Source organism: Thamnophis elegans, chromosome 4 (assembly GCF_009769535.1).
Source record: "Thamnophis elegans isolate rThaEle1 chromosome 4, rThaEle1.pri, whole genome shotgun sequence".
NCBI lineage: Eukaryota > Metazoa > Chordata > Lepidosauria > Squamata > Colubridae > Thamnophis > Thamnophis elegans.
Window position 1 is genome coordinate 62385278 of NC_045544.1, and position 27544 is coordinate 62412821.

The following is a 27544-nucleotide window of genomic DNA, read 5'->3' on the forward strand; positions in this document are numbered from 1 at the left end:
TTTATACCTACCGCCCACTTTTGTATCTCTGTTAGTAGTATAATTTTCTAAGCGCCCACCGGTTTCACAGTAATGGTGATTTATAAAGTAGGGAAGTAACTTTACATTATAAAATTTATAAAGCAGTTACAGCAAACCCCTACCGCCCACCATGAAAGCTGGAACGCCCACTAGTGGGCGGTAGGGACCAGGCTGACTACCACTGCTCTAGGCCAAAGACCCAAAAAACCCATGACTCGTTACCCACTCTAGAAAAGGGGTGGTTCAAGCTGTGATCCACCAGAACCTGATGAGTTTCCACAAGAGACTACAGTAAGGACAACCCTGCCCCCCACCTCATTAAATACCCCAATACAGTCAATTTTCTATCAAGAAAATTATGACTCTTAATCATGAGCTCCAAGTGTTTTTGGTAAGTAATAGGCTTCATGACCTGTTAAAGTTTGAAGGCCCCATTTTAGAAGCTCCTATACTGCTGCACCCATTGTTTGCATCTTCTAAGCATTATGGAATAATAAAAGAAGCGATAATGAACTGGGGCATTCATAAATAAGTGGCTGAACAGAAATTGCTGGAAGGTACTGGGTGATTGCCTTTGGTTGTTAAACTAGGTTGAGCATGTTATGGGATTAAAATTTCAATTTGAGTGTATTTTCTTACTCAGAATCCTAGTAAACCATGCTGTTGATTTTTAGCAACACTGATAAAAACAAACTTTGGGGCTGCAAAATCAGGCTTGGAGCCATTGATTGTCCATTCCTTTCATTGGGAAAATAATAAAGTATTGCTTAGGGAAAGTGTATGCATAATCTCAGGTTTCAAGGAATAAAAATGCAAGTCAGTTATATTTCTGAAACTGCCAGCAAAAATCAAATAAAACAAAAGTATGCACATCATATTTTTCAACGGAAGCAATTTATACATTCATCAATGAAAATCTGTGAAGTATGACGCACGGTAAAAATCAGCCCTTAATACTGTTTTTTTTTAAAAAAGAAAAGAAAACTGAACAGAACAAAAAAAAATCATGACATCCCTAATGTGACATTGGCAAAGCTGATTTCTACCGAAGTTTGATATTTTTTTTTAAAAAAATGTCCAGAATGGCTCATTAGAGGATCTGTTTGTGATTGCTTTGAACACTCATTAATAGAGGCTTGGCAACAATTCTAGCCCTCAAGGCTGCAGAGGTAGAAAAGAAGGTGGTAACCATGTCCTTTGGGTCTGGACCACCAGACAAATTCCTACAGTTTTTATAAGGTGTCTGGACCATTTACTAATACATTCTAATACTGAAAGGAGCATCAAGCGATTAGTGCAGTTACTTTAACGTTAATATACGTCAAGACGTATTCCTCTAACTCCTGGAACTTTCTCAGCGGATTCCCAGTTTACAGCAACTAGAAAGTCTTTGGCCATCAGAAAAGGAGGAGGAGTCTCCTACATAGAAGGAGTCGTGACGGGGGTCCATGTGGAGGCAAGTCTAGCATGCACTGAGGCATCATACTGACTGTCAGCAATATCTGTGGGTGCCCCATTGTCATAGAGGGGAGAGCCCGAAGAAGTCGTAGCGACGGAATGAGGAAGTGTGGGGTAATGGGTTGTAGAGCCTCGCAAAAACTGGGATCCTATCCCACTGGACATCCCGCCTGACTGTGAAACAGGTGAGATGGTGCTGTTGCTCACAGACCACAAGTTGGGATATTGGCTACAAGAGAAAGAAAAAAAAAACAGGTTTTCCATTTGTAGAAAGACAGCCTCATTAGCAAAAGGCTAAGTAATTTAACATATAGAGCCCAGGTGGCGCAGTGGTTAGAGTGCAGTCTTGCAGGCTACTTCAGCTAACTGCTAGCTGCAGTTCAGCAGTTCAAATCTTACCAGGCTCAAGGTTGACTCAGCCTTCCATCTTTCCGAGGTGGGTAAAATGAGGACCCAGATTGTTGGGGGCATTATGCTGACTCTGTAAATCGCTTAGAGAGGGCTGTAAAAGCACTATGAAGCGGTATATAAGTCTAAGTGCTATTGCTATTGCTATATCATATACTTCTGCAAACTATGGCTCACTTCACTAAATGCATTATTCTGAATATAGAATTTATTAACATGAACATATTTGAGAGTAGGGGACGAAGAACAGTATGTATTTGAGTGAGGCACTGACAGGATGCAAAGAAGAGGCATAAGCCTCCTTAATTCAAGTACGTATTTTCTTGGATCACGCAGTTAGTATATAGCAATAGCAGAAGCATTTAAGACTTATATACTGCTCCATAGAGTTTTACAGCACTCTCTAGCAGTTTACAACGTCAGCATATTGCCCCCAACAATCTGGGTTCACATTTTATCGATCCCCAGAAAGATGATAGGCTCTGTCAATCTTCAAACATGCGAATTTATGATGCACATACCGGTAGATGTTGCCATCTCATTCCAAATCACCTTTCTGGCTTCAGAGGGCAAATCCCTCACTAGAAGTACTAAAGATTTTTGGAAGGCTTTTTCAATTTGGTATTTAGTACTGACTGGTGTCAATGTAAGTCTCTCTCCAGTCCCAGATTCTAAAATGCACTTACGCAGCTTATTTACTTAATTTCCATTCACCAGCTACTAAAATGGAACAATCTGTAAAGTTAGGCACAAAATTAAGCAAGATTTTCTTTCTGAAAAACCTCACCAATATAGGAATCAGGAGATTATATGAAATCAATTTTTTTATTGCAGTTATAAACTAGCAAATTATAAATACTGTATATACTGTTAATGATTCCTCGCTTAAATAACTACGGTGAAGCAGTGTTCTTACACAATAACAGAAACTTTAGTTTGTAAATGGAAGAAAGTGTTTTAGGAAACTTTGCACTTGGTGATTTCCTGCAGATTAAAGATGTGTTACAGTATAGTTCAGGTTTGTTTACATGTTTGTAATCCTGTGAATTGCCATAGCACGCAAATGCCTGCTATGGAGTCTTTCCCTAGTGACATTTTTTTTTACCCTACAGAGCAATATATTTATTTATTTAGTAAATGTCAGGCCTGAAGCCATCTTTTGCATTGTGTCTTCAGGCTTGCCACATTTAATGCTGTAGGAAAATGGGAGGAGGGATTATATGGAATATAGGAGATATATAGTCATAATAACATTCCTTTCTCTGAGAGTCAAGGGCATCTTGCCCTTCACCTGCAGAGGTATGACCGGGTGGCATCTCCAGCTGGGACAGTGCCTGATTGGGCCATGTGACGGACATGTGGGTGCTGGGCAGAGGCTTGGACTTTCATTTGGGTGGGGAATACCTAGAAGCTTTCAGATTCAGGTTTTCCCAGATGTGCCAATATGACATCTCTAATAAAATGGAACTTTGAGAAACTTCAGTCCTCGGAGTCTTATTTAGTTGGGTGTGTTACTTGGAACCCTGAATTTATATGACCCCCCACCTCATTGAATCTGAATGGCATTTACCAAGCACATCTCTTTTCCCCCTTTAAGTCAGGAATTGCCACAAAGACTGTGGATGGAACTAGTGATATAGTTTTACATTACTTTTTTTAACTAGGAAGTGTATTGGCTCACACTCACCAAAGGGAGTGAGTTAGTTTTCAGTAATATTATTAAGTCACTGATCTCCTCCTATACATATAAAAGGATATAAGTGAAAAATAATTTTCATCTATGGCAACAAAGAGGGGTGGCACTGTGGCTCAGTGGTTAAGACACTGGGCTTGTTGGCTGGAAAGCCGGCAGCCCAGGTTCGAGACCCAAGCTCCATACGACGAGGTACGCTCTCGTCCTCACCCCAGCTCCTGCCAATCTCGCAGTTTGAAAGCATACAAATGCAAGTAGATGAATAGATACCAACAGCTAACAGCATTCCGTGGTGTCATGCTGGACACAAGACCACAGAAATGTTTATGGAGATGAACATCACCCCCTATAATCAGCAATGACTAGCAGAGTAAAAACTGCAGGGATTTCTTTTCCTTTATAGCAAAGTAGCTAGTATATCACAGACTAGCAGCTTTCCTATCCTTGCAGGTAAAGAACACAACTACTGCACTCCTGCATAAAGCATACTATACAAACAGTATTTGGGTACAAACTATAGCTGTATGGGAGGGGGGTCACCTCCACGGGACTCATGCAAAAAATGGATCTATTTTTTCACAGGAGAAGTTTCGTGTTCATGGAAGAAGGCTTACCTGGAGCTGGTTGGTGGACCGCTATTGTGATTCATAGGCAACATACTTGTTGGAGTTGGGACTCCTAAACTGGACCAATTGTCATGGCTTTGGAGCATAGAAAGGCATGCTGAAGAACTGTCTCCATAGGCTGCTGCAAAAGCAAACATTTTGTGTAAAAACATTCCATACTTTCAAGCACAGTACAATACCTGAATATGACCTTCATCAGTATAACTGAATTCATTAGGAATTGTTATAATGTATTTGCATTTCCAGTAATGATATAAGGATGCTTAAAAATATTGCATTTGTTTCTATATAAATATCTAATCATTTTGCAATTGTATTTGCAGAGGTTAATTCTGTATGTTTAGTCCACAAAGTTTCAATGGAGCAGGGACATATCAACTTTTCCAAAGTAATATGTAACCTTCATAGGCTTTTTTGAGTCATTACTCTATAATCAAGTTTGGAAGAAATGAGCAACACATTATTTTCATACCAACAAAATCCAAGTTCTTTTTATAAACAGAAATAGATTACAAGATAAAAATGTATTTTAAAAAATAAAGACTCTCTTGTGGGCATCTGAAATAAGAATAAATGCTCTCTTAGAGCTCTTTCAGAAAGCCATGATGGTGAAGTGGTTAGAATGCCGTGACCCGTCAAAAGCGCGTTCCACAAAAGCGCGGTCGACGAAATCGCGTATGTGACGTCATCACAACGCGACGAAAAAGATCGAAAAATTGAAATAAAAATTAAATTACAGCAAGCCGATTCACATAAAGGTAAGGGTTAGGTTAAGGGTTAGGGTTAGGGTTAGGTTAAGGGTTAGGGTTAGAGCGTTAGCGTTACGTTTAGCGTTAGGTTAAGGGTTAGCGTTAGGTTTTTCGTTACGTTAAGGGTTAGGTTTAGGGTTAGGTTTAGGGTTAGGTTAAGGGTTAGGTTTAGGGTTAGGTTTAGGGTTAGGTTTAGGGTTAGGTTTGGGGGGGTTAGGGGAAGGTTTTAGCTTTATTTTTACATTTTTCGATCTTTTTCATCGCGCTGTGATGATGTCACATACGCGCTTTCGTCGACCGTGATTTTGTCGTCCGCGGTTTTGTGGTAGAACCAAGAATGCAGTATTGCAGGTTAATTCTGCCAACTGCCAGCAATCTTCCATCTTTTCAAGGTCAGTAAAATGAGAACCCAGATTTTGGGGGGCAATATGCTGGCTCTGTAAACCGCCTAGAGAGGGCTGTAAAGCACTATGAAGCGATATATAAGTTTAAGTGCTATTGCTATTGCTAAATGGCTCAAAACCAGGTGTGTAGTTTAGATTTACCTTTCTTACAATCACCTAGCTGGAAACTTAGGATTTATTACACAGCTAGGCTCTTTAAAACTGCTTCCATTTCCTGTATAAGTCTTTTTCCCTGACTGTTTCCATTTTGCAAAGCAGAATCAGTGTTTTTTTTTTATTAAATCCCAATATCATAAAGATGAAAATAATAAATAAATAATAACAGTACCATCATAGCAGGCCAGATTCTCATAAAAATATGATTTTAAATAAGGTAGAAGTCTTTTATTGCAAACCAAATACTCAACAGAATGATCTATCCACTATTAACAGTGCACTCTTTTATAGATGATAAAACATTTAATAATTATTTTAAAAACATATTTTTAAAAAATGAAGTTTTACTTTTACTGGTAAAAATGCCATGATTCAGATGGTTAGTGAAATCTCATTTCTGTTATTCTCAAGAGATGTTACAATTCCTACATCTCATTAAGATGGATAATCTATCTAGCTATATCCATCTATCTATCTATCCATCCATCTATCTATACATACCTGTGTTTTCCCCAAAATAAGACTGGGTCTTATTTTCTTTTGAACCACCAAATAAGTGCTTGGCCTTATTTTCGGGGAGGTCTTATTATTTTTGAGGTGCAGGAGGCTGGGAGCATGGTCACCTTATGGCTGCAGCTGTGTTGCAATATTTTTGAGAAAGGCTTATTTTAGCATATGTGCTCAAAAGTCCAATTGGGCTTATTATTCGGGGAGATCTTATTTTCAGGGAAACATGATGTATCTATATATAGGTAGCACTGATGACGTTATTAGCACTAATGACGTTACCTAGTTATGGTAATGAAATATCTGCAAGAAAACAAGCAAGCTCAAAGAGCACCAAGGACCCCACATATATCTATATCATAGTATAGTATAGTATAGTATAGTATAGTATAGTATAGTATAGTATAGTATAGTATAGTATAGTATAGTATAGTATAGTATAGTATTAGTATAGCATAGCATAGCATAGCATAGCATAGCATAGCATAGCATAGCATAATCTTTATTGTCATTGTACTTAAATACAACGAAATTGGTTTATCATCATCATCATCTATCATCATCTATCAACCTCATTTTGAATTAATCCATTGCTGGACTTAAGATTGCATATGCACCATAATCTATATGCTGGTCAAAAGCAGTTTGTACAAATATTTTCCAACCTCTCAATCTAAAAGTAAAAGAGAATGACTGGCCCAAAGTAGCCAGACAGCTTTCATCAGCATTAAACTCTGAGCCTTCTGCTGCTACTACATTTTAACTGCTATACCATAGTAAATCAGATTTTGATCTAGCCTTTACCACCCAGGACTGAACTAATAGTCCTACAGATGTTGCTGAATTACAACTTCAAATATAATAGTCTACAATGCGGGACAGTAAGATTTTTAGTTTAAGACTTTGGAGAGTCATGGATTCCACACCTCAGCTGTATATTCACATTGAGATCTGTTAGTATCCTATGACATCAAAAAACTGGAGGACACTATAAAGTACTTACTTGGAGAATTGGTTCTATGGGTGTATGGATTTGGATAAGGGGCAGGACGGTGATTTCTTAACGATGAATATCTTTCACAACTGTGAGCAGTAGACAGTGACAGAGATGTGCCGAATTGGGAATGAGGACTGGCAGGAGGACAGAGAGTTCCTGTTCCAGGAATTAGCCAACCACCTACTGTAAAAATATGAATATTATCATTTCACCAATATATAGCAGAATTATTTGTCCAAGATGACAGCAGCTTGTTTGCACACATCAATCCTAGAATGTCAAACCTATTTTTAACTCACATTGAAACAATAAAAATGGATTTCAAGTTCTTTTTGTCTCCCCCAGTAACTTGTGGCTATAAATAGCTTTGTTATGCCATTACAATGTATTTACCCATTTCTGCTGATCAATGGTGTTCCACAAGTGAAACATTGCGACAATAGCATTCCTACACATTAAAGCAAGAAAACTCAAAACCAAAGTACCATCAGGAATAATCTCAAATCATGAACATAAGATTTTCATAACCTCATATTTCTCATATATCCCTCTCACATATATCCTAATCTTGGAGATAGTCATAAGAAACAAACCAGGAATAGTCAACCTTTTTATACCTACCGCCCACTTTTGTATCTCTGTTAGTAGTAAAATTTTCTAATCTCCCACCGGTTCCACAGTAATGGTGATTTTATGAAAACCTAATGAAAATATTTTTAAATAATGCTATGAAATTTTTTTTAAAAGTCAATTACATTTTAAAAAAGGAAAGTGCTTCAGTATCGGACAAAACCCCTACCGTCCACCATGAAAGCTGGAACGGCCACTAGTGGGCAGTAGGGACCAGGTTGACTACCACTGGATTAAACTATAATCTTTTGTATCAAATAGCTTTGAAGAAGCAATGTGAGAAAAGCAAAATACCCTAGTAAACATACATTTGAATAAATGGTAGTCATGGGTCTCTATGGAGAGAAGTGTGGGAGAATGACACAATCTGTGTCACGATGGAAACCATCTTAGTTACATTTTGGGTGGAACTTTACTGTATTGGTATGAAAGAATGGAAACTGAGCAGTAGTGGATTCCGGATCCTGTTCCAACTGGTATGGTTGGAATGGGCCCGGCATCGTCCATATGGATGTGTGCAGCGCGCGCGTGCAGCGCGCGCGTGCAGCGCGCACATGCGTCTTGCCATCCAGCGCGCCTCCGCGACGCTCCAGCTGTTTGGTGGAGTGTCGTGCAGGCCCTGTATACGCCATGCAATTGCGCAGAAGCATTAAAGACTTTAAAGACAGGTAAGGATCGCCGGCAGGTGGGTCCCCCAGAGCACCATACCGGAACGGTACCCAATGCTCCGGGCAGGCTCCGGTACGTCTGTATCAAGGCGTACCGTATGCAACCCACCACTGGAATTGAGCCTATAATATCAGACTATATCTTCTGTCATTCTCTTACATCATTGTGATTACAGGGGAGAAATTCAGAGAGCACCACAGTAATTCTGTATACTCAGAGTATGAAACTTAAGACAAAGGGAAGGATTTCTGCTAATATTTCTAATTAACCTAATCAAGCTTTTGATGCTTTTTAAAACTCTGTGCTGTTGGCAACAATCCTTGTCTCAAAGATTATTAAAATCTGTCTGAAAAACACCAGTGAGGTCAGTGGGGATATTCCAGACTTTGCACAGTTTGATACATTTGATCAGTTAATTGATAAACTTGAACAAATGAAACAAATTGTAAATATCAAATTACACCAACTTTTTTCTTATCCCACTTAATTTCAATACGAGAGACAAAGAAAATGATCTTGTTTCGTAGTTAATATTTCGGGTACTTTCAAAGAATATCTTTTCCACATTTTTAAATATAAAAACCTCTTTTTTTGAATGCACATGAGAACAGCAGAGGTCAAGTTTCTACAATTCTAAGCCACACTTTTAGTCCACACATCACGTGGTATTTTCAACACTGGTTTGTGGTGTTTTTCCCCAGTTAGCAGAAATGTTTCCAATTCTATCTGGAAATGAAAATGATTGAATCAGGGACATGCTGCACTCAAAGTATATATATTCAACTACTATGCTATGAGTCTATTCAAAATCAGAATACATTTCACTGTTTAATCATCTGATACCTAAAACAGTGCTTCTCAACCTCGGCAACTTCAAACTATGTGCTGACTGGGAAATTCTGGGAATTGAAGTCCACCCAGCTTAACGTTGCCATAGTTGAGAAGCACTGCCCTAAAATATCTATAGAGATCCAGGAATGCAGAATCTCCCAAAGTAAATTCCTTCATCTCTGATAATTTTTTCTTGGTTCTCAATGTTCAGTAAGAGAAATAAGTCAAGAATATTACAGTATTTACCGTCTTTAGCATTAGAAATGTAAAATTATAATACCACTTCTCAGGCTGAAGTACATTGCAGTACACATTTTTTAAAGAAAACAAAGCCTTCTAAATGATACAAATTGTTGGCGAAGATTATATTTTACGGAATATAAATATATTTATGCATTTTATATTCATGAATAACATTCTTAACCACATAACAAAATGGAACTGATGCTGGAACAAAACTGCTTTGAGAGGTTTTCCATGTGGCAATGGTATAACAAAAATAGAATTTTAAGAAGAGATTTTTGACATACATTGTGAATATTGTGATTGCTGACTGTCTCCCACTTCATCCATCATGTCTTTGTGATCACTTCTGTCAAAGAAACACAATTCGTTAGCAAAAGTATTAAACAGCCTAAAGAAATGGAGTCTGTGCTGTAAATGCTGTTAAAAGCAAACAACGGCTCTCACCTTTCTTTTGCATCAAGGAAAGCTTTTGCAAAAGGGTTATATTTTATCTTTAATGCTGTTATCTACAAAAAATGAAGAAAATATTTCAAATTCAAATGTAATTTTAATTATTTCACTGTTATTTGAAAAGATAATTCAGCAGCATTACTGTTAATTCCACTAAGGTTTTTGCAATTAATTCTGGTGGGAAAAAGCCCAGAATGAAATTATTAAAACTACTAAGACTGCAAGAGCAGGCTTTGAAATCCTCTACAATGTGCTCTCTTTGCCTTACTAAGATGCCTGGTTTTATTATCCTATTAAGGAAGTACATAAAAGGGACGTAGAGTAGAGGGAGGATACACTAAAAACAGTTATAAAAAGTGTCAGGTTCCGGGTAAAAAGGGGATAATATATTGGAAAGACAAATGATTATTTTATTAAGAAATGAGCTATTGTTTCAGCATGGAGAATTTAAATGCAAAGGATTTATATCATAGTTTACCCATTGTTCAGTGAAATATAGACCTACCCTAAAAACTTTGAAACAATTATGTATAAACAATTAACAGAAGATTGATTATTTGATCTTGCTAGATTTTAGCTTCCAATACATTAATATGATTTTTTAAAATTTAGTTGTTGGTAAGCTTAGCTAATTTAGCATAAGCGCTTAACTTCATTACAATTCATCATGACGGCTTCATCATGAAAATTGTGTTTACAGACAGGAACTTTATTTCTCTCTCTGGAGGACCTAAACATTTATTCAGAATCTACTAAGGCATAATGAGCTGAACCCGCTATGTGTTTGACGGAATCAAAGAGGGCAATAATAAATATTAGAAGCTAATGCAGGCACAAAACAGCAGATAGAAAAAAAGTGTATTTTTTTTAAAGAAAGTTAATAGTTATTATTTTTATAGGATGGTCACAACATGACAAAGAATAAGAGTTCAATAAGTATCTATCTAGACCTCCTATTACTTCATTGATATTTATATATTAGCTGGTTAGGGCAATTCAATTGCCCTAATGTAGCTTTTAAACAATCCTTTAGTTTGCATATTATGATAAATTGCTTAGTGCTGTCAATAATCAAGGCTGTTTGTATTCAAAGTACTTTTTAAAAAATGATTTGCATGAAACAGATATTTTCTACATTAAATAATGATAATATGTACTGAGCATCAATACACCTTCATTATATTTTCAGGTTCATTGAATAAGCCCATTATGTCTCAGATCCCAGTCCTGTATAAATCTTGTTGGAAATCAATTCCATATAATCGAGTGGTGTTAAGTTGCAATTAAATTGTGCTTGGTAATATAAACAAATAAGGAGGTGATTACTGATAAAATCTTGAGGTTAAGTGAAACATTTTCCAAACAAGCAAAAATATCAGAAGACCTCTAGTTTTTTTTTGTTTGTTTTTTTACTCAAAAGAGCAGGATGCTTCTAGTTGAAAAGATCATTTGATATTCTCCTGAAAGTATAACAAGAGTAGTTTTTTTATGGCCAAAGTAAACTAGTATCATAGAATTGTACCAACCTTACTTCATTGCTAAGCTCTTTTTATGCTTAACACATTTCTCCTACTTTCCAGCAATTCTATTTCTTTAAGTACTCACTGGAAGTGAACAATTACTGCATCTCCTTTGTAGCATCTTTTAAAATTCTTGTAAACAGTCAGCATACCCCTAATTTTAACATCCCCCTTCTCATTCCATGTCCCTTTACTACTTTGAAGGAGAGCAATCCATGCAGGCTCTTCCACACTTTATGCCTACCTCCTCGTTCTGGTAAGCGGTCACAGCTATAAACTGTGTCTCTGGGAAGGAATGGCTGGTGATCATTCGCTGAGGGCCACCAACTCTCACTATATGAATCCTAGGCTCATACTTGTGCAAGGAGTTCAACATGATCTGTTGGTGTAAAGAACAGCAGAAATAAGCACTGAAAGAGTGATAAAAAACACTATTCTGAGACTGCAACATCAACTATAGAAATGGTTTTGGCTTTTCAATAAGAAAACAAATTTGCTCACTTAAATCTAAAAAAAAAAGTATCAGTCCAGTCCTCAGTGGCTATTTTACCTTTTGTGTTTCCAGATGAATAATCAAAACCAGAACATTATATCTACACTTACTTTTCAATTTTATCCAAGGTAGGAAAGCAACATTAATAGTTTTAAAATAAACTAAGATATTAAATCATTCAAAATTATATTGTTATCTTCAATTATTTCAAAACTAATAACTACATGTTGCCAAACTCTAAGTAAATGTTTATAATTTGATTTTCATCTTTCATTACTGAGGGAGGAATGAAACAGTTCCATGCACTGAGCTTTATCCATTTCTCAGAAAGCAAGTTATTATCTACACATAACCAATAAAAGCTACCACTGCAACATTTTATAAATTGACCATAGTGCAAAATACCCATAAAACTGATCTGGGTTTGTGTGTGTGTGCAGACAATTTAAGTAATACATTTTGCTAGTAAAGTAAGAGGAAACTTCTTTTTTAGCTGAGTTCCTTAATGACTGTCATAGCATAATTGCAAAAACATTCATTCAATAAAGGAAATATTAGCTTTGGAATCTCATCAGAACCAAATACTTTTTAATAACAACAAAATATAACCAACCAAGGCCCTTTCGAATCATGCTTAGCACCTATCATACCCTATAGGATTCTTTTTAAATATTTTTTTATCCTGCATCTATTATTTTTATAAGTAACTGAAGTCAGCAAATACACCTCTTTCTTCTTCCTATTTCTCCCTAAAACAACCCTATGAAGTGAATTGGGGTGAGAGAAAGTGACTGGCCCAAAGTCACCCAGTCGGCTTTCATGTCTAAAGCAGAATTAGAACTCAGTTTCCTGGTTAATAGTCTGGTGCCTTAACTTATCTCATTTTTTTTTCTTTTATAAGAAACTGAAACTACTAAAATGCATAGTTAACTGGTGCTAATAACAATAATAATTGGAGAATAATAATGTGTAGTCTTGGTTAAAGAGAAGGGAATGGAACAAACATCATTCAAACTACACAGGTTACTAGTTAGGCATCTCATTTTACTATCAGATTTAACAATTTTGCTAATATATATTATGGTATCAGAAATAGTGTTGAGAACCAGGCTGAAAATGTACATTTGTACTACAATATACAACTAAACCTTTCTAATATCAGTGATCAGCATGCTACTGTAAGTGACTTGAAAAATGTATCTGCAAATTGATTGAAACTTTCTTGTTGCCAGATTGGATGCTAACCTGTCACCTTTCTCTCATTAAAAAATACAGGTATTAGCCATTGAAATATGTACATAACAGTTTCACATGACTAATTTTCTACGCCTGATACAACTTTATGAAGAAAGGACAACAAACAGAAAAACAGCTATTAACAGGCCCTATGATCACAATAATAAGTGAATGTGAATTGTCAATGAAAACATGCTTTAGCATTTCCAAAATTTTACTAGCTGTTGGTCCTACAACTAGTTTTTTTCTTTGCACAAAGAGAAACCTATTAATAAAATTGTCATTAAGATTTTCTCAGCAATCATATATTCTGTTGCTGCCATATTACCCCCAAACTCTTAGTAAACTGGCCTCGGATTATCACTTTGGTTAGTCTTTATGTGGCTTGCAAATATGCTGAGAAAGGTGTATGTCACACATCGCTTTCCCCAAATTGTCTTTATACTTATCTCGGGATAACACCCTAGGTCTAAGCATGTTGACCTTTCCAGAATGTTGACAAAAATATGCAGCACCAGATTTTGGCACCCAAACATTGCCTGCATTAATATTAAAACTTTGTAGGAAAACACTACAGCGGTTTCCTCTGCAGCTAATTTTGTCCTATAAAAATTAAATAGAATATCCCTCCAGTCCAGAATATGAGACAATTTTGTTTAAATATTTTGGAGTAATGCTTTTTGTTCTTAGGGAGTTCCCAAGAAAATTTGTGCTATATGATCTTGTTTTGCATTACACTGCCACACAGACCCCACAAGATTCTACTCCAAAATTTAATTTGGTAGCAATTAGGGTGAGATAATTCCAGGATTCAGGACTGGCGCCAGATATTTGGTTGCTCAAAAAATATTCTAAATGTCCATGAAAAATAATAAACAATTGCAAGTCATTGGTTTTAAATAAAATTAATTGCCGAGGGCAGGCTATTTCACTTTTCTTAACTATAGGACTAGAATACAAAGTAGTTTCTAGGTAGGTACCTGCCTCCAAATTTGTTAAATCAGGTCTCCTTACAAATCACTGTTCCTGTTGTTTTACAATAAAATGATTGTGTGTGTGTGTGTGTGTGTGTGTGTGCGCGCATTTATAAAAGTGAGTTTTGTAGATGCCAATTCTCTGGGTCTCAAACATACAAATAGCTGAAACTGTGGTTCACTCTAAGAGATAAATACAAAACACACATTGCCAATACATTATCTTTTGGCACACATCCTCTCTCTCCAAATTTTTATTGTGTCATTGTTGCTGCATGCTGTTTAAGTTTCTAACACACCTGAATCCAGGTTTTAAATTATCTTAAATGTATACGTTATCTCAAAAATTGAACAACATGGTTTAAGTAACACACGCAGAAGCTTAAGAACATTTAAAGCTTTCTTGGATCACAGTCCATTTCAACAGTCAATGCAATATCCTATATTGGCCAATGCATAACGCTTAACACCTCTGATGAACATACTTGTTTATAGCTTATGCCATACTAAAATATGTTCAATTTCTCATTTTTTTCAAGCTTGTAATTTTAGTTTTGGATTTCTTATTCTACACAACAGACACCATCATCCTCTTGCAAATTGTGCACACACACATTTGTAAGCATGAGCTCCAGATGAAAAGAGAGCCATCAAATTCAGATCCATAGGATGGTGTGCAACACACTGGCCTTTCAGGAAAGCACCCAGATACTACAAATTTACAAGATGGTCTATAAATCCAAGCTACAGAACCCAGGACACAAGAACAAAACACATTTCTCCAAATCTCCCCTTTAGGACACACACCACCTTACACAGAATAAAACAGCTAAACTTGGTTTCCTAAGATGCTTTAGCAGGGAAGGGGACACTCTGAAAGCGGCTAAAGGGAGTTACAAGACCGCAACGAGGGAGCGCTGTAAAATATTTTCCAGATTCCTAAACTAAAAAATAAAAGGTGGCTGAAGCCTTAAGAGTGGCTATTTAAAAGGCAACTCTCCCGAACCCAGAGTACTGACGTCAAAGGTGTTTTCAGAAGGCGCTTACATGGGCTACACATTCGGCGTTAGTTTCTTCTGCAGCAACCTAACCCTAAGGAATGAACTGGACCTGCGACCCCCTCCCCAAAGACCTTGCCCCTTTCTCTGCCCCCAGCCCGTGATTTTTTTGGGGTGCCCACTCCTGTCCGCAGGAATACTTCCACGTGCGCCCTCCTCACCTGGCCTCCCCCGTTGAGCTTATTGGTGAGCTTGACCTTGCTGAAGGACACGGGCGCCTTCATCCAATGGGCACCGAAATTGGGCGAGTCCGGGTGGATGTAAACGCAGCTCGGGGCCTGCGGCTCAGGCTTTCCGCCCGGCACCCATTCGCCGTTTACGTACTTCCAGCGGTGATTGTCTGCAGCCACAAAGTCCAGCAGGAAGGAGTACATGGCGTTGGGGTCGAGTCCGGATACGCTGGCCTTCAACACGGGGAACATTCGCCTGCAGGGAGGAGACGCAAGGAGCGAGGAGAGGCGGGAGAAGACACCGGCGGTGCGGCCTCTCGGGCCAGGCCTTACGCGGCTGACGTCGAAGGCCTTTTCTGCCCCAAAAACAGACCCTCCTCCGCCCCGAGTCCAGAAGGCCTCGCCGTGCCTTTGATGCTCGTTGGAATCCAACGCAAAAGGAAACCCCGCTTCAGGTTGCAGCCGGCTTTGAGGCTGCTTTCAAGCTACCGTTACATAAGAGCGCAGGCGATGAACCCCTTGGGTTGGATTCCCAAATGAAACACGCATTGGGGGGACCCGGCGGTTAGTTATATTTATAAACGGGGAGGGGATTCTCATCTCACCCTTAGAAAAGAGGCCTTTGAAACCATAATTAGAGAATAGCAATAATTTGGAAGGAGGCTCCTCCCTGGCCAAATGACAAGTGAGGGTGTCTTACATGGCTTCTATCTTTTTGTCTTTTAGGAATAAGCATATTTAGGGATGAGATGCAAATGCTGAAAAATGTACCCCTGTAGAATATGCCCACCAAAGCTACTCTTTGTTCTCAGGTTGTGGAAGTAAATTCCGATTAAGTCATTTGAAGGATGCACTTTGATCCTCCCTTTGATTTGGGAGAGTCCTCTCCACTTCAGGGAAATTCACTTGCATATTAGAAGTTGCAAAGGTTTGCAGTTTTATATTTTGGATTACAAAAAGGGAGAAATTGGGTTATAACTTCCTCTTTTTTTAGTAGTCTTCCATTGGTTGTGATTGCAAGCTTTCATAAACAGGCTAGAAGGCCCGCAGAAATTTTTAAAATTGAGACATCATCGCAGTTCAAATTAGTCATGGAATGGAAGGTAATCTTCCAAAAACACTGATGGGAAAGATGTTTACTAGAGCTGAAATTCTACTGACACCACGATAAAATCCTGTACCCCACTGGGAGAACTAGTGTTGCTGCCTTCACATGAGGGAAGGTCTCATATCTTGAATGCGAAACTCGGGCTGCGGTCCTCCTGCTTTACAAATTGACTGGACAGGATTGCGTACAAGAGGAGAGGAAGGGAAAGGGAATAAAGAAGACTGAGTGGCTGCAGGATGACTGGTAGGCAGAATGTGGAAGACACCGAGAAGGGGTGCCAATAATCAAGGGACAAAGGGGAGACATTAAGAGGGTATATCCCAAGAAAAGAATGGGGCTTGGGAAAGAGCACTGAGGGGATTTCGTCTATTAGCTACTATAAGCAATTGGGAGCAGAAGGCTTCCGGTGCTTTTGGGTGACTGATTTCCTGAAGTCCAGGGCAACAATTGAATGAACACAGCAGAAAGCAAAGCGGAAAGGGGGAAAGTATCCCCCAGAAGCAACCTGAAAGCATCATTACATTACTGTCTCTTTCATCCTACCTGCCATTTTTGGTGACAATCATCTCATTGGTGAGTTCTTTGAAGCGCAACCACAGTTCGCTGTCCTCCAGAGTGACTCGCAGCTCCCTCTCAGTAGGATCCCCCTTTTCTCTGCCAGCCTGTAGCTCGTTCTCCACGGCGCTCAGCAGATGATCCACTTGATACTGCAGACTCTTTCCAGAGCTGTCCGTGGTTGGAGAACCCATCTTACTGACCACCCACCAAGCTCCCTTTAATACCAAGATCCTTCTCCAGTCTTTTGGTACCCAGAAGCTCTCCGCCTTGGAAAAATTGTCAGAGGAAGACCCACAACAAGCTGTAGTGAGGGAGGTCAAAAGCACCCTAAAAGTAGACGGTGGGGCGTGGGACAGGTCTGCAGTGTGGGGGCAGAAGGGTTAATTCCACTTGACCTCTCTGGTCCACGCCACTTGAAACGAAACTAGTTAAACGGGGAAGCAATTAAGCCCCTGGTATAAATATCCTTGTGACATCACAATGCCAGTAGGGGGCTCACCTGATTGGAGGACAGTCTCTTTGATGTGTCTGTCCCGCCCACCTGATTGGCTCCCTGCGGCCATATCAGAACGGAGCCCAGGGAAAGCCTGTGATGTTAATTGCAGCCAGTGGGATTAAACGCAGCTATTTTATGTAAATCTGCCTCCAAATGTTTGCACCTCTATCAAAGCCGCCGGGCTGCAGTTTCAGCAGCCAAAGAAGGAAATGGCCCAGGTCAGTAAGAGAGCCATAACCGGTAGGCACTCTGCATTCCCTTTGCTTATTCCAGTAGCACCGTTTACTTATCCAAAGACAGGTCTTACTAGGAGCAGGATGGTTTGGATCAAATCCTTGTGGGTAGGAGTATACCATGTGAAAGTTAATAGCCATGGATCCATCACCCCAAACTTTGGTGTCCAGTGACCGGGTTTTATAAGCTCACCTATTTGCATATCAAGGTTGTTCAGATCAGTGGGACTTTGATGTAAAATAAGCTGCAACTGTGGCATGAGGAAAAATGGTTATTTCCTGCCAAGAATCAGTTTTAAACATGCTGCCCATTTACCAAAGGAGACCAACAGGAATACTTTATGTCCAATTTTTGAGAGCCTTTTAAGGATGTATTAATGGGAATCCTCACATATTTTAAATGCGTAAGAGTGAAGTTGTTTGGTCCCTTTAATGCTAAAACCCTAATGAAATTAAAAGAAACTGCAACAGTGAAATATTCTTTTCTTTCCATAATACAAAAACAACTCTCTCTTCCAAAGAACTGTAATTATAAATAAAAACCAACTAAAACATAGTTTTAAAAACCAAGTACAAATATATGGAGAAGGAAAGAGATGATACAGTAGGCTTCTATTTTGAAAGAAAAACTAGGTATCAATTAATCTCTGAAAATATATGATTGAGTGATATATTCCAGATAAGCAGAATTTTGCAGTTTTATGAAAGTGGATATTGGATAGGATAGGCCCTACATCTCAGCACTTTCTAGTTTTTATAGGGGACTTAGTCAGGATTCAAATTACTTCTTCCAACATTCTTTGTTGTTTTATACTCTGAAACAGATTGGGCAATAACTAAGATATGTGTGCTCACCACAACTGGAATAAATAATTGCTGCAAGTTGATTAACTTAGAAGTATGCTCTGAACTTCAAGTCTGTATGGCAAGCAACAAGGCAAGAAAGTTGACAGAGTCTTGGGATCAAAGAGATATAACAATATCTTTAATTATTTGAACAAGTAGCATATAAACATGCTCTTATTGCATATAATTATGCCGGAAAAGGTAAGGAATCCAACATAAATCTGAAGTCAAGGATAGAAGGTTGTGAAGCTGGTGTTACTATCCGAAATCTAAGATGTTTAGATAGACATATTTCAGTCAGCTAATTGAAATAAATGATAGGGACAGTCCTACAGATCTTGATAGATGACTTTACTCTAATGGCCTGGAGGATATAATGTTATGGTAATTCCAGTCCTTTTCAGGGAAAATGGAATCAGTAGGGATTGGGAACTCTTTTTTGAGGTATCATATGGTTCTGTCTCATTTCATATAATTTAACAACTAACTATATGGCACAGAAGAAGATAGCTATTACAATCTATTTAATCACAATCTATTTAAAATATAAACAGCGAATTGGTAATCTAGCCAACATTTTATGTCTTGCTGTTGTAAACAAGATGCATTAAAGAAACACAGACTTGGGGGGGAAGAGTGCTATTTCTCCTCCACTTTTGCTCCTTAGCAACTGGTGTTCAAGGTTGTCTGCCTGTGAATCCAAGGGCTAGAAAACAGACCCCATTTACTTCCTTTGCAGTTGTCCAGTCCCTTTTTAAAACTCTCCTAATTGGTGGCCATCACCACATCTGATGACAGCAAATTCCACGGGGTCATCTATGCTTTGCGTTATCCCAGGGAGGCTGTGGGCTTTCTGAACAGATGTCCAGAAGCAAATTGGGAATGGATGAGAGCAAACAAGTTGCAGTTTTAGCCAAGTAAAATGGAGATGCCCAGGTGTGAAAATGGAGTAATCAGAATGGGTGCCTTTGAAGATGATTCAGAAACTTCAGCTAGTGCTAAGTGTGGTTGCCCAAATGTTTATGGAAGCTAAGCATCAACACATGCCACTTTGGTATTGTATCAATTGTGCAACTACATATTTGTTTCCATACTTGTTTCACAGCATTTTGTTTTGTCTTTTTAATGGTATCACGATTTAAAATCTCATAATTGCTCACACACATTTAAACTTTCTTGGGACTGATCAGTAGATACAAACTGGTGGGTTATGAAAGAAGGATTTATTAGAGATGGGCCACTTTTTGGTACTTCCTCCTGAGAATTATGTCTAGACATTGCTGTTACTGCTGCAATTTCAGAAATGCCTCTGGCAATATTTGATTGGATGTTATTTTAATTTTCCCTTTTTAGTTTCAGAATGTTTTTAACTCTTAGGCTTATGTAAATAATGGTATCTTTTATATGGTTCTCTAAGTTATCAGAATTTTAAATTTTCTGGTTTTTCTATTGGACTTATGTATTACCATATATCTTGATATTCCTTATTATTCATTGCTGAGTTAATTTGCAAAAGCTCAAACAATGGCATAAAGACCTTTTCTGTAAAACTGATCATCCCAGAAAGAAAAAAACTGAGCTTTTGTATATTTTTTTTAAGAGTTCACATGGTAGAAAGAAGAGTGAGCTATATAGGATAGGAATACAAGGTTCCCCTGCATATATTTACTGGAAAAATCCTGTCCTCAGTGAAACTTAACTCCAGAATGAACTTAGATGGGAAAATTAGCAAGGTTACAATCCTAAACAGGTCTCCTCTTTGGAATGAAGCGGATTTTGTTCTAGAAGGCTGGCCGCATAGTAAGAGAGGCCACTGGCCTTTAGGGTAATCATTTTCGAAGATGCTGAGAAGGCCGACCTATTGCATGGCGTTTGAACTAGGAGTCGCTTCTGTTTTGGTCGGTCGCTGCTCCCGTTTAACGAGATCTTTATTGTTCTTCCAGAAGCCCAAGCAAATCATTTCCTGTCCATTGTCACCTCTGCCCCCCCCCCGGCCCGACCTCATCCTCCTTCTGGTCAGTGGTTCCCACCGCAAGGTAATAAAGTCGCCCCTACTAAGAACCGAAACGGCGGCGGCGATCCAACACAGTTCCCCCAGATTCCTCTTTTGGGACTGCTGCGGCTGAAACTAAGCCTCGGCCTCGGGGGACGCCCAATCGTCTTCCGAAGTTGACTTTTATTTTTGAGGTTGCAAACCCGAGTTCGCGCGACACATACAAATCAGCCCACCTCGTTCCCACGTTCTACTTTTAGCCCCGTTTGTAGGAGCTAAAAGATGAGCGTGAAACAGTTCGAATAAATCAGAGTCAGTGAACCCTGGTTTAGGACGTCATGGGAACATCGTTTCCGAGGAGTTGCGTGTTTGTAGCTATTGCTGTAAAATCATATAGGTGGACGTCACGATGTTTACCAAGGGAAGCGCTAAGGAGTTTCTTATCTAGCCTATATCGGCGAACAACAGAAGTCTAGACGGGTCTATTCTGACGTAAGCTCTGTTGATTTCCAGAGGGACCTATTCCTAAAGAAGATGGGTAAATGATTCCCACTTAAGTTTATCTTCAAAAAGACTTCGCGGTTATCTGGTAGAGGCCACTATAAACTGTCCTTCACGCTCGATAAGCGCTTCTGCGTTTCTCTTACGATGCCTAAAAGATCGCAGGCTCTCAATCTTCCCAACGGGACAAACTGGGACCGATCTCATTTTTCTTAGCAAAGAAAAATCAGAGAGTGACTGCTAGGAAAAAAATATGAACCTGTTTAAAATTTAAATCCAAGGGCGGGGGATGTTACACTGTAGCAGCCCTAGGCCTGGTTAACCATCTCCTTCCTTCCGGTGTGTGTCTTCCTTCCCCCACCCGCCCCAATCACGGTTTTTTCCCAAGAATTCTTTTCACGTAGGATGAAAGAGTGGGAGGTGGGTGTTTCCTCAACAGTTTTGAGGAGGAGAGACTTAACAATCTTCTTAAATAACCCCCAACAGACTGGTTCCTCATTGTTTTAGCTCGAAGTTCCGCTGAATTCAGGGGCGAATCTCTGTAACACCTTAAGCCAAACCACGTTTTCATTCGGCAGCTTGTTTTGCGAATCCAGCCCGAAGGGTTTCTAAAACATTGCTTTGGATGGTGTAAGAATCCAGACATAGGATCTCTGAAGAAGCACCTGGCAGCCCCGACGGCTTTAACCACTTAATCCGGATTCCTTCGGTTGTGTTCATGCCATATGAGTGGCTAATTTAGTCGCGACTGAAATCGGTTTTTAGTCATGCCTTTACCACAGTAAATGGGTGTACGCTATCTCTAGGCTCAGATGGGCTCGACTAGTTTGTACACTGCCACTCCAACCTGGGTGGGGTGGCAAAGATCGCCCACGCGTCCTGGGGACAAGGCAGCTCCTCGGAAGAAAGTAATTTGCTTGACACTGAGGTTCCCATCAGCGTTCAAACACAACTTCCCTAATCCACCAGTGCTACGGATCTCTAGCGGACTGGGAATGAGGATCCAAAGCTTCTAAAAAGCGCAGCCAGGTTGAGAAAGCTGCTCTCTAGAATCACTGGGTTTTTTTTTAATCCAAAAACTTTTCGTCCAAAAGGCGACGGTTTTGAGAAAGGAGGGACCCCTAACTGGCGTAAATGTCCCCATTTGCCGGTTTCTGTCCCATCTTTCCAAAGCTTCAGGGAGCACGGGCAACACCGGCGTGCTAATTTGGAGGGCGCCAGGTTGCCGAACTAAAGGTTTGTACCCACTTGCATCCAGCTTGGCCTTAAGGCCCTGAAACCGCTGCGGTGGGTGAAGGTCGGCATTTTCTTCTCCCGGGTCCCTTATCGATTCTCAGCCGCCTGAGAGATCCTATGCCTGAAGCCTCCTTGCTCTTCTGAACCAAAATGAAAACATCAACAAATGCCTCCGTACTATTTGACCCTGGTCGAAGCCTCATTCCTTCCGAATGAAGTCTTTCATGCAGAGACTATTTGGTGGAAAGAGGCTTCGACAAGAGTAAAACACGCCTGTCGTCTCTTCGTCCTTCTCTACCCGCAATTTCCCCCCCCCTTTTTTTGGAAGATAGGAACCACAACAGCTCTTTTCCAGTCCTCTGGTAGTTCCCCAGTGCGCCAGTATTTTTAAAAGATATGGTACAGTGGTTCTGAGACGAGATCTGCCAGCTCCTTTAGAACTGTGGGGTGTAATCCCTCAGGTCCCGATGATTTATATCCATCAAGACCAGACAGGTGTTCTCTTAACCATTTATTTTTTGCTCACTTTAACTTTTATTTCTAGTCTGTATGTTTTTGGTAGGTTGAGCTTGTCCAAGAGGCCAGGGTGTGGATCAGGCCTCGAGAGGCACTCGAGGAAATCTTAGGGCAAAAATCCAGCTCCCCACTCCCAAAATATACACTGGATCATATACACCGAGTTTAAAGTTCGGAGTGTGTCGTGGGGGGGAGGGGAGAGAATAAATATATTTATTTATATGTAAGTAATGTAGAAGGTCAATTTCTCAGAAGAGCAATACTGCTAACTCAGAAGAGCAACACTGCTAAACATGGGAACCTGCAACTTAAAAGACTCCGATTCTGCCTACACTGACGCTTGAAAGTTGAGCGCATTTCTTCTGAATAAAGAAGATCCGGCAGTAAAATCCCTGCCGGGCGCGCAGATTCTTCCCGCCGTCGCCTATGACGTCCATCTTTGCTACTGCAGTCTTAACTACTCTAAGAAAGTAGGAACGAGCCTGGAGTCTCCATTGCCTTTAATTTAAATTTTCAGGGGATTAGCGTGGCGGGTCTCCAGATCAGGGGTGAAATTCAGCAGGTCCTGACAGGTTCTGGAGAACCGGTAATGGAAATTTTGAGTAGTTCAGAGAACCGGCAAATACCATCTCTTACTGGCCCCGCCCCACCATCCAATAAACAAATAATACCGAACAAACACAGCTGGAAATGTAAATCAAATAGGGGGAAATGTGCCATTGAATAGAATAACAGAATTGGAAGGGACGTTAGAGGCCTTCTAGTCCAACCCCCTTCTTAGGCAGGAAACCCTACACCATTTCAGATAAATGTTTATCCAACATCTTCTTAAAAACTTCCAGAGTTGGAGCATTCACAACTTCTAGAGGCAGGTTATTCCACTGATTAATTGTTCTACCTGTCAGGAAATTTCTCCTTAGTTCTAGGTTGTTTCTCTCCTTCTCTATCGGGTAGATATAATCCTTACTCATCCTAGAACGGACCGAAAATTATACCAGCATCATCTCTGCCGACCCCATTGTCTCTATTGCCTTTCTTGGCAGACGGTGTCCGTCTCTTAAGTTTCTCTTCCATCAACAATGGAGAAAAAGCCGAACAGGTGTGAGACACCTTGAGGATCTCCTTGGATGGTTCTGAATAAGAGAGGGGGGAACAAGACGAATTAAAAAGAGCCCTGCAGAAATTGATCTGTCTCACTCGTGGATTGGAGACAATACGCAAACAACTTCACGGAGACGTTGCAATAACCACCACAACAAGGAAGTTTGCGCCTACAAAACCGGATCCATCTCGCCCCAACAGTCAAGTCAGATAAACGTTTCTGTTTATTGCAATTGAGTCGTCTTCCTGGTTTGCATAGAAATGCAGCTTCCCGCAGGAGTCATTCGCCGGGCAGTAAACAGTCCCATCAATTTGGAAGGTGTAATTGGCGGGTCTTAACAGCATTATTTATTGACCCTTTTGATTTATTTATCGAATTTACAGAGCTTCCCGTCTCACCAGAAGTGACTCTGAGCGCCTGGCTCTATGCAAAAATAAAATAAATAAACGGGGGGAAACCGCGGTAGATTACCGCCCCCCTTGCAATTAAATTGCCATCTTTTGACTCGGGGTTTTCTCCAGTTGCCAAATTTATTAAATTGTTGTTCTCGGGTTTTGAGAGCAAAGAAACGACTGAACGCCAGGATAAACTTCATAGAAATGTTTTCAGGGCAAACTTCATAAAAATGTTGCCAATGGTTACAACCGGGCATATTTCATGATATTATATCTGACATATGAGATCAACATCTCATGATTAGTATACTTTTCCAGCATACTATCAAGATATGCAATCTATACTATCTTACTATGCGGATATGTAATTAACACAGCAAGGCTGGCTGGGGAATTGTAGGAGATGAAGTTCACACTCTTAAAGTTGCCAAAACTGGCCTGGAATGAATATTGAAGGTTTCCATAGCGTTGGCAAAAACAAAAACACCCCATTCGATCCAGCACGGCTTTGCCTTTCCAATATTTGACTCTCCTCCCCCGCCCCGCCCCCCAGCCCTACGCCGATTAATATTCCTTCCTTTGCCCCTCGTCGTAGAATACAGCGGTCGCTTTGTTAAATGGCACCGCCAAGAGCTTCCCTCCATAGGGTTCAGGCTGATGAAAGGGGTCGAGAATTGCAGAAGCTACGTGGGAAGTGAAAATAAACCCGCCTTTTCTTCACACACACTCACACACAATGGCGGATTAAGGCTCACTGGTGTCGTAAGCACTGACAAATCTTGGTGCCTCCCTTCCTTTGTACATACTGTGCAAATCTTTTTTCTTTCTTTCTCAACTTTGTGGTGCCCTCTTGAGTCTGGTGCCCTAAGCACGTGCTTAGTCTGCTTAGTGGTTAATACACCACTGCTTCACTTTTCTCAACCTTTTAGCGGGAGCTATTGTGCATGACAGTTTTTAGCCAAAACGTTATTTCAAGCCAGGGCTATAAAAGTTTCTGACTTAGAGCAAAGCTCCTTTGGGGGACCAGGGATCCGTTTTTGGTTTTTTTTCCACCTTCCAAGTGAGGGTTTACCCAAGGTGTTAAATCCTCATGTGGATTGTTTGATTATGTCTTAGCTCTAGTCTACTTTATTCACCAAGCAGATTCTAGCTTCTCTTGGTGGGTGGTTGTATCTGCATAGGAGTCCCGCAATTGTGAATTGATATTATGTTTTCTGCTCTGATATTTAGGGAACCTTTTTGCAAAGAATCTCTGCATCCCAAGAGGGACTGCATCCACTAAGCTTCTTTGATCTTCAAGGTAATCTTCAGGATTCCCTGGGATTTCTCAACCCCAAACAATGCAGACAAGGATGGATAAAGATGGGTCAGATGATTCTTTTACAGGATACTTTTTAGAAAGATGTCTTTTAAGAAGAGACTGGCCAGCCAGTCTGGAATACTACAAGTAGGGCCTCCTGTTTGAGCAGGTTTTTGGACTAGAAGACCTCCAAGGACTTGTTTGACATTACTAATCTCCCCATGGATAAAATACAGTATCTACTAAAGGGCAATCCATAAATATGTAAGGGTTATGTGTGTAGGTCAATAGGCACAGCTTTCTTTGGAATAAGTGAAAGGGGGGTTGCCGTAATGACAATAATGGCAAAAAAATAATTGCAGTAAGTATTGGGGATGAAAAGAAGAAAAGTTGGGAAATAATTGGGAAAAGCATCATTGCACAGACTCTTAAAATAGTTGTCAAGATGATGTAGGAAGGGGGAACTATCTTGCATGCTATTATTAATGCATGTTGTATGTTAAAACTTGGAGGTATCATGGACAGGAATTTAAAAACTGCTGCCCTGTTACAGTTAATGATGGAAACCTCAACCTTGATCCATGCAGTTTAATTTGCCAGTAGATATAATTACATTTATTTATTGATCTGTATGACTGTATGATACCCAATACTCAACAATTCTGGATAGATATCTGTTCTAACCCCCTCCTCCATCCAGTAACGAATGCTGAGAGAAGCTTAACTGGATTGTACTTTAATAGCAAGACACCAAAACCTCGGTGGCTGAAAGCCAAGCAAAACCAACAGATAAGGACCTTGGCAGCAACTCAGACAAACTCACAGATAAGGCTTGGCAGCAATCCAGCCTGCCAAGCTCACAGTACTGTCCCCCGACATTCAATCCTGTGTTGACTTCTGCAAAGAGGGCTGTGTGCACAAGTAGCTTTTTATAGTCTGGAGAGGAGCCTAATGACCACCAGCTGAATACAATCACCTCCTGTAATTGCGTAATTGTTCCTGATGCCTAGTAGCTCTTTGATGGCGTGCATCCAGGAACAACTCACTACTGGCCTCCGGCTCACTCTCCCTTGTCTCCTCCCCACTGATCCAAGGCTCAGGTGGCCAACCAGCCTCTCTGCGCCCTGCTCGGAGTCAGAACCCTGTCCAGGGTCCTCCACCTCCTTCAGAGCCGACTCTGTCGGAGTCTGGTGGCAGCTCCAACGGCACCTGCTGGGCCACAACAGATATCTATTATCAATCAATCAATCAATCATTTATTTATTGTCTCTCTTCAAGGGACTGCATTAAAAATATTATGTCATTCTTCCTAAGTATTATTTCATTGTGTTGGTGCAGTGCTTTCTGCAGAATTAAGTTACAAATTGAAGACCAATACGAGCGCCCAGAAGTGAAATTTGATGCAGAGAAGATCCTGAAGTACCTATGCTCCAATAGGGCTGCTTTGTCAAATGAATAATCCAAAATGATAGGAATATTTTTCATGAAATGAGATTTATTTATTGCCTTTTATCTTTCTCAAAACCTATTTTGAATGGTGCTGATGCATTGATACCTAGTTTATTGAATTTTCAAGATCCTTAAAATCAGGCTTAAAAAAACAAAGACATTTTCAAGCATAAAAGATATGTGACTGAAATTTGTTGGATTTTAAGAGGACATTTCAAAATGGAAAATCTTGTGTTGGTTTGTTTCCATTCTATGGAACTTTGCAGTTTGCAAGTATTGTTTTTACATTCTGTGGAATGTTGTGGTTTTTTACTTTTTAAGCAATATAACTTCAGTCTACTGTATCTTGGCAGCTGAATTAACTCTATGTACAGCCTAGATCAATCTTTTTTGATTGGTGTTCCAGGCAACCCTAGGGATCTATGGGAGGTCATTAGGGGTTCCACAAGAGAGCATTATTGAGAAAAGAAATTATTCTGATAGATAAACAGAGTTGGAAGGGACCTTGTAGGTCT

The 27544-nt window shown here is 39.9% G+C and overlaps 1 protein-coding gene across 3 annotated transcripts; it reads right to left on the reverse strand.

Moving 5' to 3' along the window:
- Nucleotides 1–1440: 1440 nt before the first annotated feature.
- Nucleotides 1441–17153, reverse strand: TBXT (T-box transcription factor T). 3 transcript variants are annotated; one of them, XM_032216585.1, is made up of 8 exons: nt 16948–17153; nt 15288–15552; nt 11610–11744; nt 9840–9901; nt 9680–9741; nt 7026–7199; nt 4195–4324; nt 1441–1708 (listed from the first exon to the last, which is right to left on the reverse strand). In XM_032216585.1, the coding sequence occupies exons 1-8, from the start codon at nt 17151–17153 to the stop codon at nt 1441–1443; spliced, it is 1302 nt and encodes a 433-aa protein (XP_032072476.1). The 3 variants fall into 3 exon arrangements, with proteins under 3 accessions (XP_032072476.1, XP_032072475.1, XP_032072477.1); XM_032216584.1 differs by having other exon boundaries at nt 7026–7202; XM_032216586.1 differs by lacking the exon at nt 7026–7199.
- Nucleotides 17154–27544: the final 10391 nt, after the last annotated feature.